The sequence below is a fragment of the Bombus impatiens genome, unplaced genomic scaffold (assembly GCF_000188095.3).
Source record: "Bombus impatiens unplaced genomic scaffold, BIMP_2.2 scf_4016, whole genome shotgun sequence".
Taxonomy (NCBI): Eukaryota; Metazoa; Arthropoda; class Insecta; order Hymenoptera; family Apidae; genus Bombus; species Bombus impatiens.
Window position 1 is genome coordinate 872,928 of NT_180435.1, and position 15,398 is coordinate 888,325.

Sequence of the window (15,398 nt, forward strand, 5' to 3'; positions counted from 1 at the left end):
ATAATGCAAACGATATGGATAGATAATAACAACGATAACGTTGTAATTTTCGAACGGAGAACGAAAAGATCTCTACGTAGTGGATTTAAATACGTAGCCGTATCGGTTAAACAGATGATATTTACAATTCGTATTTCATACCGGGAAGACAGGTAAGCGGTGTTCGGTGTTGATCGAGGAAAGGCTTAGGGACGAAGAAAGCGATATTGTAAAAAGTTTGCTTGAAAAATTTGTTCGTAAACTGACTGGAAAGAAATTCAAATACCCATCGCTATCCGCGCGTCGAGGGAAGGGGGGTGGGGATGGTGGCGGCGGAGATAGTGGGGACGCAGACTCGTAGGGAAGGGGAGTGGTGGGGAAGCTGCCTCCCTTCGCGAAGCGTCAGTCTCGTCGCGTACCGTGAACCGAACGGATCTTTCATCGATGCTCCTCTTCTCTGTTCGTTCATTCCCCTCCGACTCCTTGCAATCGTTCTCTCCTCTCGTTTCAAGTTTCGTGTTAGTCGAACGGTGAAGTACAAAGTTTGTGACCGTTTTGGTGCTATCGCATCGAGTGTTCGCATGGACGGTAACCAGTGGAAAGTAAGGCGAACTGTACGATACGTAGATCGGAGGATTCGCGAGGATTTCTACGTACGTATCGTAGATTCGTGGAATTATCGTACCGACGAACGCTCGAGTCTCGGCGACTGCAACAGAAACAGGTGTTCAAAGGCTGATCGGAAAGCGACGCCACGCGAACGATGGTGCGGAGGCGGGCGGGTGAATCGTAGTACGGCTACGCGATGCGTCCTCGTGGTACGTGGCGTCGGTGAATCGAGTCGTCACATTTTTTTCCCATCTATATACCGATGGTTCTATGAATATTAAGAGAAAAAGAGAGAATCCACGATGCGCGTTACGTTCGATAGAGATTTGTTCGATAGTAATGCTTCGTTTGTTGCTTTTCTTCTTCGTTGTCATATATACTGATATATGCTTGGAGAGAATCGGTATTTACGTGTTGCTCCGTTTCTCGAGTGGAGTCGTACACAATATCCGGCTTCGGTAGCGTGACCGAGCAGCGAGTATAAATACTGGCGGCGAACGAGTTCGGTTCGTCGGACGATGAGAGCGATAAACAATCTGTATTGGAACGCGATCGTTGGCCAGATTTGATAATATCGACCACGGTGACTCGTCCACGTTGCCAGAAATCCGTCGTAGTCGCAGAATGCAGTCGAACACGATACTGCGCGATGTCACCAGCACCGAGAAGCTGATGGGAAACAACAACAATTTGAACAACAACGGTTCCCCTGGCGCAGATATAATGTTCCAGATGGAAGATGATAGTTTAACGCAGCTTGGAAGCGTGTTTCAGTCGGCGTATCAGTCGATCGTCGGAGGTAGTGCTCAGGTAAGGGAGAAATTGACGAACGTCTTTTGCTCATTCTCTCTTGTTTATTTATATGCTAAGACAGGATACGATATCGTTTCGCCGATTTTGTTCGCTACGTGCGCTTACTTTCCTCGTCTCGTAACGCGATTATTTGGTACAGTCGCGATTTGCAGTCGGGCCGGAGGAAAGTTTGATTCGTTGTAGCCGAGAAAGAGTTTCTGTTACTCGGTGGGGTTGCTGGCTCGTCCCCGTTGAAACGGGTAGACCGGATGCACCAGTTGGAAACGAGTTCCTTTCAATCTGGAAGTTTTTCACGGTGCACGGAGTTTCCCTGTAAATCCGATTGTGCGTCGATTGAAAATAGGGGCACGTTTACGATTTTCTCTGTGTATCCGACGGAGCGTGTGGAGCACGCCATCGGTCCGCTGACGTCAGGATTACGTCACGAACATGGCCGTCGTCACGTGGGCGGGCACGTCGGTCGTTCGCTCTTTTTGCGCCGGCACCCTTCTTTTCTCTTCTCGCGCTTCGCCGTTCCACGTTTTTCAATTTTATTCCTACTCAAATTTCGAAAGTTCGCGCGATTACGAAGAATCATCTACAGGAACCTGTACACGAACCGTGTGAAACGAAAGGTGGAGAAGACGGTCGAGATTGTACGAGATAAGAGTCGTCGATCGAGCGTTTCAGCGCTTAAATTTAAAAAATTCTCGAAAAGCGAAGCGAGTCGCACGGATCTGTTTGCGTATAATCGTGTTGCTTCTCTTTTCTCTGCGTCGACGTAGCTCGAGACATCGCGCTTTGTTCGTCGTTGGAAACGCTTCCCTTTTAAACGGTTAGCTAGAAAGTGGGATTTTCTAACGCACGTACGCAGAAATTGGTCCACGAATTAGTACGATTATCTCCGGAAAGACAGTCCGCGTAATAAGGCGTCGTGGAATATCAGAAACTCAGCAAGGGACTCGTCTATTTCGACTCGTATGGCGGCAGTGAGTCATCATCATCCCTGCATTGTTTCGTTAAATGGAATTTCTATCTAATTTAAATGCGGCTTAGCCAGAAATAATGCGATTATGCGTTAGCTTATTCTGTTTGTTAATCTCCTTTGCACACCATTGTCACCCTGACGGCGAACGAGGCAGAGGCAAAGCGAGAGAACGAACGAGGGAAAGAGACGAGAGGAGAGAACCTCGATGTTCCGCTGTACCCTCCGCGCTTCCCTCCACTTTGCCATTTTGTACGGCACTGTACATTATTTCAGTACAGTCCACACACAGCCACTAGATCCTCTCTGGCTTATGGAGTGGTCGCAGCGGTTCTCCTTTTCCAGTTGGAACTTTAATTTCTTCTTAATCGCGCCTCCGGAAGTTGCATCGTTCGATAAATCTCGCCGTTGCTCGTGGAACGTGTTTTACTCGCCGCTAAACGCAACTGCGCCCACGTTCTTCCTTCTCTCTTTTTCCTCTCTGCGTTTCGTCGCTTCCATTTCGTAGATTCTCCAGATCTAGATGTAGCAAAGATCGATCCAAGTTTTCCTCTGGTAGAGCATTTGTTGCGCAACTCTCGAGCAATTTTCGTTTCACGACCCGTTTTCGTTTCTCTTTCGGCGGCTTATTAGCGGTACAAAAGCGACGCGATTACAAAAGACTCGCGTCACCACGAGAGACAACAGGTTGCCTCGGTTAGTCTCTCCTACCTGAATGACGTTAGATCGACATCTGCCGGTCCATTATTCCTCCAACTTTTGCAATAGCTTCTCCAAATTGCCAATTACAGGAGAGAGACGTTGATTGCTGCTCGAACGTATCGAAATTCGTCACCGCATTAAACTCACGCGATTAAAAATTGAAGAAGAAATTATCTCCTTCTTAGAATGGCTCACGGAACGAATAGCAATCTTTCGTCGATATATTATCAACGTTTTCACGTTTTACCGTAACACCGTTACTCTTATATTTACCGTATCCTCTACCTTTCGATTTGCGCGATTCGTCGATTCGGTTAAAAAGGTTCAAGAATCCGAAGATAGGGTGTTTGCCACGTTAAGATCCAGTTAAGATTCGTCGTCGTAAGGGACATTATCTCGATGAAAATGTTATTTCAGTATCAAACTAAGGGCAGCGTTTCATCGTACGATAAAATGTCTTTTACGATATTATAATTTTTAAATGTTCTTTACGATACGTTCGTAATCGATTTCTAGAAGCGTTGAAAGACTTTTGCGAGCCACTGTATTTGTCCAACGGGAATCCTCGATCCAATTACGTAACTCTAACGAAGGTAGGGCGATAAAAAACGTCGCAAATTTGTTAGAACAGCCCTTATCGGCCGTCGATACACAAGAGGGCGGAGGTTGGTCTTTATTTCACCTCTTTTTTTCTCTCTCTCCCTTTCTCGGCTATTTCTCCCCGTGATCTCGATTTCGAGCGTCTGGTGAAACCAGTTTTTGATCGGGTCGACGTAAGGCTAGCCATTTCCGGTCCGTGCTCCTCCCTTCGTTCGTAGCTCATATCCGGTACGACACTTGCAACGTTTGAAACGTTCAGCTCTCCACGGCCGGCCCTCGAGGAGCTTTTTTCCGCGCTTTTGTCGGGCGTAAAATCTTGGCCGAGTCATCGTCGGAGGAGGCGACCACTTAAAAATACGACAACAAAAAACGGTACGTTCGTTATGAAAGCGTTATCTCTCTTTGGACCAGACTTAATTAGCCGCGTGCTCGCGCGCGTTCATTTTTCCGCTAAAAGCGGAGTTGCAATTAAGCGTTTAAATTAGCCGCTCGCTGGCCGCGTAAGTGGCCAACGGAATATCGTTTCGTAACCCGTAACGCTGCGCTGTCGATTCTCTGTCAGCTTCGATCGCGTTCTCTTTTCGAGATCTCCGATATATCACGCGTTATCGGCTCTCATTACGGTGCTAATGAAATTTCCAAATCTTTTCTACGATATATCCGTAAATCGTTGGTTACGTCGACGATCTGCTTGCTTCTATCCTCCGCCGAACCTCGTACACGACGTTTACACACGTATGCGCGTCTGTTGCGTTCCTCCGCGTTAAATACGCATCGTGCGCGCAAAAAGGGTGGCAAGGGACGAAAGAGCGAGAAATAGCGAGGAGCTTGCCCGTGACGTGGACAGAGGAGGAAAGAAGGGAACGAGAGAAACGAGAAAGCGAAAGTGTGCTGTTGGTCGATTGCGGTGGTCCGACGGTGTGCACTCAACGGTTCGATTAAAACTCGAAATTCGAGGTGAGCGTCGCGAGCGCTGCTCGATCGTGAAAGCTGTCTGGGGATCGGGCCGATTTTACGAGCTATCCACGCGCGGTCGTTGTCAGAAAAGCGGCATCGTTCGACTTCCAGAAGGTCGGCCGTAATTGCTGCTGAAAACCGGGGATTGAATGAAACCGATAGGACCCGTTACGTTGCCTCGTTTCACCTGTCCGTCCACTCGGTTAACGACGGAGTCGCTTCGGGACCAGAATTTTATGTAAATCGGGGCACGAGCCTGCGACGTATGGTGGTAACGTTCGGTTTAAGGGCCGTGCGAACGATGGAACATCGACCGTTTCCCAGATAATCCATTCGATGTTTAGAATCACAAATTTCATTCCCGATAATTCAACTCGTCGATTTCGAGACTCGACTCTCGTAAAAGGTGCGTCGTGTGCTCGCCGATGTACTCGTATCGTCGAAGGAGCGAGTAAAGCTATGGTTACGGTGTATCTTTACCGATAATGGGACAGACGGAGTTGAATATTTCGACCGAGAATCGACGATATCGGCGCCTTTTTCATCGCTGCACGGAGGCTTCGCTCGATGACTAATCGTTGCATTTAACGAGTAATAAATTGGTACGGAGTACGTAATATTTTTGTATAACGATTGTATCGCCAGCCAGTCCTAGTAATTAATATATATAAAAAAAGAGAAAAGACATTCGAAAAGGCTCTGTTCTCTACATTTTCGATCGATTTTTTTACATAGAATCGTCCGCTACGTCGATCGTACCGTGAAACAGAGCCTGTATAAATCGTAAACACGAGTTTCTGCAATTGTTAGATTCGGCGAAACGACAGTTTATCAGAATACGCATCTACCGTAATCATAATACGAATCGCGAATCGTGCATGATGGGACGTCGATGGATATCGAGGTAGATCTTGAGAGTGAGAGTCACTGGCGTCGCGAGGGCTAGGTTAAAAGCGGCAATGAATAGAATTGATATAAATGGGACGGCGACCTGGCTGCTCCGGTCTCGAAGCTGATTGTTTTTTCTTTCCCCTATCGTCGAATTGGCCGGCAAGTGCCACTTTATTACTGCAACCAGTACGTTTTCGAGCTTTTGTCGAACGACGGCTCCTTCGAACGTTAGCAGCAAACTCTCTCCTCCTTTCGTTCTATCTTTTTAATGGAAGAGAAAATTGCACCGCATAAACATATCGATAAACTCTCGTCTTACGATTATCAACGTTACTGCGCGGACCCAGCTGCTATTTTTGGTGGACCGGAGTAAATTTCAATTTCGGAATTTCCCGTGAAACGATATCGAATTGTCCCAAACTGCAGACGAAAAGCCAGAAGCTAAAGGGTCGACGAATTTCCTGCGGCGCATGGTTCCGGTTGATCGTCGCTGCCCGTCTCGTAATCTATGGTTGGGATTAGCATTAGTACTTAGGCACGTATATGTAACCCATATGATCACGCTTGTAGCTACATCTCAGCACACGTACACGCGACTGACCGCACGCGCACACGCGCGTGTCCCAGTCTACTACGACAATTTGCGTCCGACAAGTACACACGCGTAAATAGATACTCTGGCAAGGAATATACTCGCACGCTCACATACGCGTAATTAGACGCATACACGCGAGCCTGACACATGTGAATTCGCTCGCATACCAGCTACTCGCGTGACAACAGTGTATCCCTGCGCCTGCAGCTCTACTAATAGCAGTATCCTAGGATTCAACGCGCGGCGACTGATATATCCATTCCTCGTAACCATTATCCCTGGCCTCTGTTTGCACGGCTACGTAACGCAGAGACACGCGTATTCCGCATGCACGCGTGCACGTGCTGCTCTCTGTCATCCCGCGATCACGCACCTCGTTCGTCGTTCCCTTTCTTTCCCGGTTTTTCGAGTTTTTCGAGTCTTTCGAGTTTTTCGAGTCGGAAAGTCGAACAAAAGCGCGGTTTGTTTCTCGGTTTAACCAACCGCTTAGCTCTGCTACGATCCTCGAACTTTCGTATTTCGATCTTGTTCTAATCTTAGAGTCGTCGTTCATCGGGGCGTGCTTAACGCAAAATTGAAACCACAAATCATTCGCATCGAGCACAATTTTTGCATACGTTGTTCAAACTTGAGATAACTTTTAACCAATTAAGAAATATAATTGGCTCGAAAATGGGCGAGACGACGCAACAGGATTGGCGCTCACGCGCGTGATATATAGAAGCGCGTAAGCAGAAACGTGCAATTTACGAATCCATAAGTCAGTGATATTCGCGAGTACAGTCGACGTTACTCGTCGTTTGGCGGCTTATCTAAAACACCTTACTGTCGTATGAGAATTACGAATGTCTGGCAATGTACGTTCTATACTACGTTCTGTACTTCGGTTCCAACTTTAAGTACGCGCGTACGTATTTATATTTGTTGCTCGTTGATTGATTTATCTACATATATACATATATATACATTTATCTACATATATATATGTGTGTGTGTGTGTGTGCGTGTGTAACAAAAGCACAAGTTTAACGAACCGTGCACCATCGCCGCGTACTTGGCTCATAGAAATTCTTAATATAGTTCGCTTTAATGTCGAAATCTTTGAGGAATAGTCGATAATAGCTGGAATAACTAGATCCCTGGGGAGGCGCGATTTAATTAAGTGGAAATTAATAAAGCAAGGCGAAAATGCCGTGGAAAATCGCGTCGCTCGTTTCGTTCTAATTGCCCTGTATACTCGTGCTCACCTGTGTTTGATCTCGTATACGTATCGCCTGACAAGATGTACACGTATATCCGTCTATATGGATTCGCACGTGTTGGTGCGAGCTACATAGTCGCTCGTAGGACGAGACTCGACAGGAATGTGTGCTACGTATATAAACGTCTACACCCGCGCACCCCTCTATGTATACACGTGTGCCCGCAGCTACTGTATAGACACCATATATACGTCCGATTATTAGTGTGTCACACACGCTTGATTTGGTAGCGGGCTTATAACGGCCGCCATAGCGCCGAGAGGCGCCAGCTGGATATGTTTCGGAACGCACCCCTTCCGCCCTTCTGCGATCCCTTGCTATCCGCTATCTCGTTCCTGTGTACGATTCACGATGCACTATGATGACGTTGATGATGACACACCTAACGACGCAGCAAGCTACGAATTTTCAGAAATATAAAATATACGACTGTAGATCCCAGACGTTTTAACCCCTGCCACGTTCCCGAAGATAACGATCGAACAATTGGTCGACTGGATCTTCGCGTCTGGAAATTTGTATATCGCGATGTAAATCTGATTACGCGAGGGCTACCTTGAAAATGTTTCAGCCTATTGAGGCTATCGTTATCGTATTAGGTTACTAACATGGACACACGATTAAAGGCATAACGATCGATGCCAGAAACCACGAACTTTCCTAGTAGTCGTGGCAGATTCTAAGTTTTTTTTTTAACAGTATTCTAGGTTAAAGCGTAAATACGTACACGATAGAAGGTTACTTAATATATTCGCCCGATACCGGGCGATAGATAATGACTGACGGAAGAGCAGAACTTTGGACTCTTTGTCCTCCGATTTAATCTGCTTAGCGCTTGTACGATAATTACGCGTCGTTAGGCGCGACTTTTCTTCTCGATCGAGGTGCTAACAAACAATGGTTATTAGTATCGATATTAGTCGCGTTAGTCGAGGCGTCTACTCGCGATTTACTAATGCGACACGAGTGGGCGTCGCCCATACGCGATGGAATAGTCCAATAGTCCGATATATTCCTATGGTCGATCGTGTCTAGAAACGTTGGTGTACGTCGTCGCTGCGTACAAGGGAGGAGAACGCGCGAGTTCCTCTATAATTGCGTACTTTCAGATCTGTTTCCAACTAACGGTTTCGTTCTCTTTCCGTTTCAGGTGAGTTAACAGTTCCTGTTGGTTGCCGATTAGGCGGCATTAGAGAGATCGTAGTATCGCGCGTTTCCTCTTCTTCAATTTCTCCCTTTCGATTCGTAAGTTTACTCGAATTTTTAAGAAGGATTCGTTACCTCGAAAGAGCTCGATGCTGCTGGTTTTTAAAAGCTCCCCGATCTTCCGTCCGGACAGAGAGTAACGCGTAACGCAACCGTGACTCGGGACTTTAACGAGGAGGAACCGAGAGGGAAGCAGAATGAAAAAAATGAGGGACGTTGGGTCCGCTTCGAGACGAAAGAGGACGAAGGAAGCATGGCGACTTTCGGGCCATATGGCGTTTACGGATACCCAAGCACCGTAAAACTTTCATGGACATAACCTGACCTCCCTCCCTTTCTTCCCCTCGCGTTTCCTCCCTCGCCCCGAACAGGAGCCTTAATCAACAACCGTCAGGCCCTTAAACGACGAATGGTTTCGGCCCGAAGTCACGAAACGAAGGGCTTCGGCCGAGCTAGCTGCGGCTCGCCGGCGATTTCTCTCGAATTCACCATTCTATCTTCTTTTTTAACGCTTTCCCCTCCTTCGATGTTAGTTAAAACAAACGGCAGGGAGTGAAAATCGTCGGGCCGGAAATTGGAGCACAGGTTATTAAGCCCTTCAGACGTTTGTATCCGAAATTCCATACGGTATAATGCATGCGAGACTGACACGGAATACCAATATACGCACGCGAACACACAGACACGTTCTTGCCACCGAAACGGTCCTCACCTTCGACTCCAGGGATCGATCTGCATAGTGGAAGCTCGCATAATCGCGCAAAACGTGTAGAGACGCGTGTAGAGTACCCGTGCACATGTACGCGAAGCGGATTCGCCTCTGTGTGTATCTCGCTGTGTATGTGCACGTGCGTGCGCGTGTATATATATGGACAGTGTGCGCCTGCAGCTCCATAACGCCGCCAACGTGCAACACAGGTTAGGCGTCTTGGGGGTTGAATCGAGCTTAGATTAGGTTGGCTCGAGCCAGTTCCGATTTCCGTCGAGATCTCACGCTAGATCGTGCCTACCTCGGTGCCTGCCTCCGAGATTTCTGCGTCGCGTTGTTTCGATCCCTCGCGCGTTGCTTCGTGCTCTCTCCTTCCCTCTCTCTCTCTCTCTCTCTCTCTCTCTTTTCCTCTCCTCCACGCGTCCTTTTCTCCACGTTGCACCGTGCAATTTGCTCCTCCGCGAAATGCTCGAGTACCCCGCGCTTTTGTAATTCAATTACACGCAACGCTCCCAGAGATTACATTATTTTATGCCTCGCGCCTTATCTAGATCGAGTTCGATGCCTTCACCGCGTTTCGGAGCGCGTTTTCCACACCGTGCTGCGGCGAACTTCTCGATAGAAACGATTTTTCCGTAACTCTACGCATCGTGTGCTATTCACGATTCGAACGATGTTACGACGACGAACCGTGTCGTCCTCGCTTCCCAGCGGCTTATCGTTTTCTATCAAACTTTAATTCGACACCGTGAAATCGTTGGCTGAATAATTGAGAACCCAGTGGCCGTACATAGCGCGTCGTATCAGGTTCGGATTAGGGTTGCCTCGAGCCAGTTCCGATTTCCGTGGAGATCTCACGGTAGATGGTGCCTACCTCGGTGCCAGCCTCCAGATTATATCCTGCTGATCCTCCAACGAGTTTACGTCCCTACGTGGTTCTTGCTATTGTTATTCCTCGCCACCGCCGCCTTCTCCCTTGCCTAGACCCCCATCCCCCTCTCCCTTCCTTTCCCGTCAGCATATTTAAACTCGAAACTTTTCTCGATTTCTCTCCCCGCGAAACTCGCTCGCCCTTCTGCCGATAGTCACGAACCAAGTTTCGCTTTCGAAGATAGCCACCGCGCTGCCTCAGTTTCGCTCTTTATTCGCCACAGCGTATCTTCGATCTTCGCGTGGCTTTCCACCTTTCCGCATGCTCGCACTTTTATCGTCGGAGCTTCGTGAGTTACGACGCGACCGAATTCCGAAATATCCTCCAGTTTCCGAGTGTTTGGGAGAACGCGGCTCCGCATCCTCGCTTGGAAGGACGATTCCTGACTTCGTATTCTCTGGTACACTTGGCCGTGGCTTCGTTACGATTTAATTGGAATTCGTTTCGCGTTTCGTTCTCGTCGCGTCGAACAGCAGTGTTTAGAGCGGCGTATTGTGGCGCGCTTGACGTAATCGATATCAGGGATTAGTACGAAAAACAGTTCCAGATAAATGATAAGTTTACCGCAGCGACCAATGACGTTTGTCGAAAGCAGGCACGCTACTGCTCGTAAGTAGCTGGATACTTGGCTCAATTTGTAGTAGCAGTTTTATCAAAGTCTACCAATTAACGACGAATTCGAAATTATCGTCGAATTATAATCAGCATCGCTATAAATTTGAATTGTTTATTAAGAGGTATCGTAGCAATATAATTTACTATTTGCTACGTATACCGCTATACGTACATCTACTGTTATTTAAGTAATTATATAAAATATATCTCGTGAAAAATAGACAGGTGACCAGATTACTCCTAAATGCGTGTTGTTACGTTGTCGCGAATAGCGGTAGATAGTGGCAATTATAATGATATAACGTGGAAAAGAAATTCCCTTTGGAACACAACTTTGCGTTTAATATTACGTTAAAGAGACACGTGTACGTTGGTCGCGAAAGGCAAATGATCGATTCAAATTAACTTATGGACGATAGCTCTCGAGCCGAGTAACATCTTGAATTTCCGAGCAGCCGATAATCGTCGCCGATAGAGCAATTTCACTTAGCTATTCTCCTTGTATTTGCGAGAACATTTTTGGGCGTCGTTTCCTCGGAAGCGTTCTCGCTCTCTCAAGCTCCTCGAATTCTATCCGACGAAACACGGTGCTTTCTACGAAGAAATTATCGACTGTTGCTATAAATACTCGTGTGAACGCTTGCTATAGCTATTTGCACGAACCTTCCAGTATGGAGATCCCTATTCGATGTGTTTTTCCGTATCCGAATGACTCGCAGTAAGGAAGCAGCTTCGTTATTTAACTTGTGCAGGTACGACACGACAGGTACAGATCTCGCGCTCAGAGTGCCAAACCTGATTACTACGAATATTACTTGACTAGGAATTTATGGCGCGTTTGAAAAAGTGGTTTGATTTTAGTCGATTTGGAGTTCATTTTTAGCGATAAGCAACCAATCGACGTACTATAATGTAACACAACACCATCGTACAGGGTGTTGAGAGAAGGTCCGACGCTTGAATGGTTTTAGAATAGATACTCGTCGATAGAAGGAGAGAATGTCTAATTAACGTAGGTCCTGAAAGCAGTTCTCTCGATGCAGTGTAACAACGCGAATGCGTAATAATATAATAGCGCAAGAATAGAAAAATATGAATAACGTAAGTAGCGCAAAGCAGTATAATATAATAGTAAATTAAATTGAAGTTCCCTCCATATCGCAGCAGTCCTTCGTCTCGATATCTTTTCGATGACGCACGAGTGGAATTGGCGAGCGAGAGAATCCGAGCAAGTTTTAATTTCCTTTTTTACTTTGTCTGGTAGCTTGATCGTTCGCCATGGAGTCGTGGCGTGGATAGATTTCGTGCGAGCGACGTCGAATCTGTTCTCACACGGTGTTATTTAAGCGACAAGATTCGGATTTTAATTCGAGCCTCGTGACCGGTCCTGAAATTCGATCCAAAATTAGGAGGACGGTCCCAGCGAGTTCCGGGGCCGACAGAAACACGAGAGTATATTCCCGATGGACCTCGGTGAATTATGATTTCGGCGGTCAGAATTATGGTTTTGCTGCGCCAATGGGTGGGTCATTTCCTGAGTTTCGGTCTTCTTGCTCGTCTCCCCTCTCTCTATCGCTCTCTTTCTCCGTCTTCTTTCTCCCCTCTTTTCTTCGTCTCCTCCTGTTCTACTTCCTCCTTTCTTAACCACACTTAGCGGTAGCTACCTTGTCCCTCTTCTTCTTCTTCTTCTTCTTCTTCTTCTTCCATTCCCAACGAGAAACGGTCCGTTCGTTTCACAGGGAAGGAAAATTATCGATGTAAAAAAGAGAAGCCCCGAAAAAAATGAGACCCTCGTTCGCGACCAAACAAAAAACTGTTCGCTCCGGGATCTCGATGATGTACACGGTCTAGGCCGAAATGCCTTTCCACCGTGTGGTGAAACGAATACTTTTTCGAGCGAATGAAAGAAAAAGCGAGACAGTGAGAGTCGAAACCGGTCGATATGTAGATCTTGAGAAGACGATTGCGTCAAAAAGCTGAGCGGCAACGGATCGATGAAACCCGTTTCTTTTCCTTTCTTTTTTCTTTTTCCTTTTCTCACGTTGTTAGGCGAAATATAAATTTGTTTGCCATGATACTTTGTAACGCGCGTATCCCGATGAATTTGCCTTTTTCACTCCGGAGATTAACGTAATAAGTCGAAGACATGGAAAACATTGCGAACACTCCAGACTCGATGCGTCGATCTCTTTACACAGGTGTGCCTAATCTGGACTTCTTTTTAACTATCGACGATTAAATTGTGCAATCGTGTTGATAGCCGTCTTGGTTCGAGAGGCTCTCTCTTGTTGTTTTTCATTCGCCATTGCTCGATCGTTCCTCCAATTAAATGGATGAGACGAACAGTACAGATCCGAAATTAGACATTTTTAAATTGTCTTTAAATCAAGCGAAGACAACAGCAAGGAGCCCGATAAATCGTATTTCCCATTTTTTACAAGATTGGAATTTTAAAGCCCGGTATATCGTCGATCGAGTATTGTCAAGTTACCAACTGTTGTCTTTTTATTTGCTTTTAGGACTGAACGAGTGCTTCTAACTTTAAGAATGTTATTGTCTGTCACGGTATTCAAATATCGCTTCTCTTTAATAGTCGTACGTAATAGTCGTTTGGCTCGTACGAAACTTGGCGAGTAATATCTTTCACCGAAACAGTGCCTTCTCTATTTTTGCCCATTTCATATTAAAATACTCGTTCTTAGACGCAAAGAAACGTTGAAATGAAACAGATCGATCCAAGTATTACTTGGAACTTTATCAACGTATGACAGTTGTGTCTTCTGATCAATCGAGTCTCGAACTATTTTACACAACACGTACAATATGTACACAAAAGTTTTCTATGATAAGCGTTCAAATAGTTTGGCGAGTCGCTGTATATCGAGATATATCCTTCGAACTTGTACCGTTCTCTTAACTCACCGATTCGATTCTACTGCAATCCGAACGGTGAACGGAGAAAAAAATAAGGAAAGATTGGATCTATTTTTGGAGCGAAGGGGAACTTGAGAGTAATTACAGCGGAGTAGATTTACTGACTAGGGGCTCGCTAAAATTTTCTGTCGGCCCGGCTATAATTTTCGCTCTTCTCCCCGTGTTATCGTTCTCATCTTTGCTTGGTTGGAACTGGTGGAAAATCTGTTCGTCGATCCTTTCTCGGTTGTCCTGGGCCAGTTCTCGAAGCTGATGATTTAGGTTTTTGGAGGTCCCTAATCCTCGAGACCCTTATCTCCTTGCACATCTTCGTTATTGCTGTTCCGTGTGTAAAACAATTAGATTAGCGCTGCTCGAAAACCGGTCGCACACTTTTAAAACCCATAATCCTGGTTGAGAAGATCTGCTAGAAGATTGAGCTACTGCATGCACCCGATCCTCTCATCTTTGTTTCTTCGCAGCCCTTGCAACCGTGTTATCCACGCTTCTCCCGCGTACCGGACGACGTCTTCATCCCTATCTGTTCTCAGAATTCTTGCGTATTTCGTGCCAAGGGCACTGAACTTGGACGATCGAATGTTCCACTATCTTGGGAATTTTACGGTATTAATCGGTGAAGATGGCTCGACTCGGTTGATGATTCTTAATCTCTTAGATATAACTTGGATATATATTTCTTTATTTACGAATCTTTAATCCGGATGAATCGCTATATATCAATGTTGCGTATTTTGGTAAAGAAAGAGAACAGAGAAAAGAGAAAGAGGATTAGGAATACGACAGGGTGCGAAGGAGATCTATAGCCTACGATTAAAATAACATTTATTAATAACAAAATTTATTAAAATAATATTTTAGATGTAACAACGAAGATGAAAGATGGCACGACAAAGCAAATGACAAAGCTTCGTTTTCGAAATAGCAGGTAGAGCATTTGAAGTAAAAAGAAGGTCAGACTAACAAAGATCTCCACATATGTTCCGGAGATCACGGGCAATTTTCGTGTATTTCGCGTCTATCATACTGTATGGTTCCTTGGACGGAAGGAGAATTCGTGCGGACGGTGGATGCGTCTCGGTCTTCGTATGACAACGATACAGGGCAAATAGTGCGCATGCGCGTGTGCATTCACACGTACTCGCAGTAACGGCGCTGACGCATGCGCGTACGTGGTCTCGCAGCAGCTGTCCGCCAGGTGCGTGGATTGCTCGACCAATCAGGGGTCTCCCTTTGACCGGGGGGGTGCTCAACCTTCGGTGCCCTCGATTACCTGCGCCCTTTCCCGTAGGTTCTTGTAACCTGCGACCAGTTGTCTCGATCTATATTTCTCCTATGTATTCCCTCCCTCGCGAAATATTTGCCTTTCTCGCTTGGCAACCGTAGTTTTCCACGCTTTGCTCCCTCCTTAAAAAAATTCACCCATTCGCTTCTTTGCTTCCTTCTTTCGCACCGTGGAATTGTACGGCGAAAGATCCTCTCGAGAATCGAAAGCGTTCTCTGTCGAAAATCGCAGCTACGGTTCAACTCTCTTTCTATACGAGCGAAAAATAATAGGTAGCGATGAAAATTGACGAATTCGTGTCGTGCGTACTCGAATTATGCGTATGCTACCCTCTTGTCCCCCCCCCCCC

General features: G+C 46.3%; 1 protein-coding gene across 1 annotated transcript in view; it reads left to right on the top strand.

Annotated features, from left to right (window-relative positions):
- Positions 1-373: 373 nt before the first annotated feature.
- LOC100746078 (protein daughterless) overlaps positions 374-15,398 on the top strand; it is a 69,325-nt gene continuing 54,300 nt past the window's right edge. The window contains 1 exon segment of the mRNA XM_033324626.1: positions 374-1,398. Coding sequence (XP_033180517.1) covers positions 1,213-1,398 — 186 coding nt within the window. The 5' untranslated portion in view covers positions 374-1,212.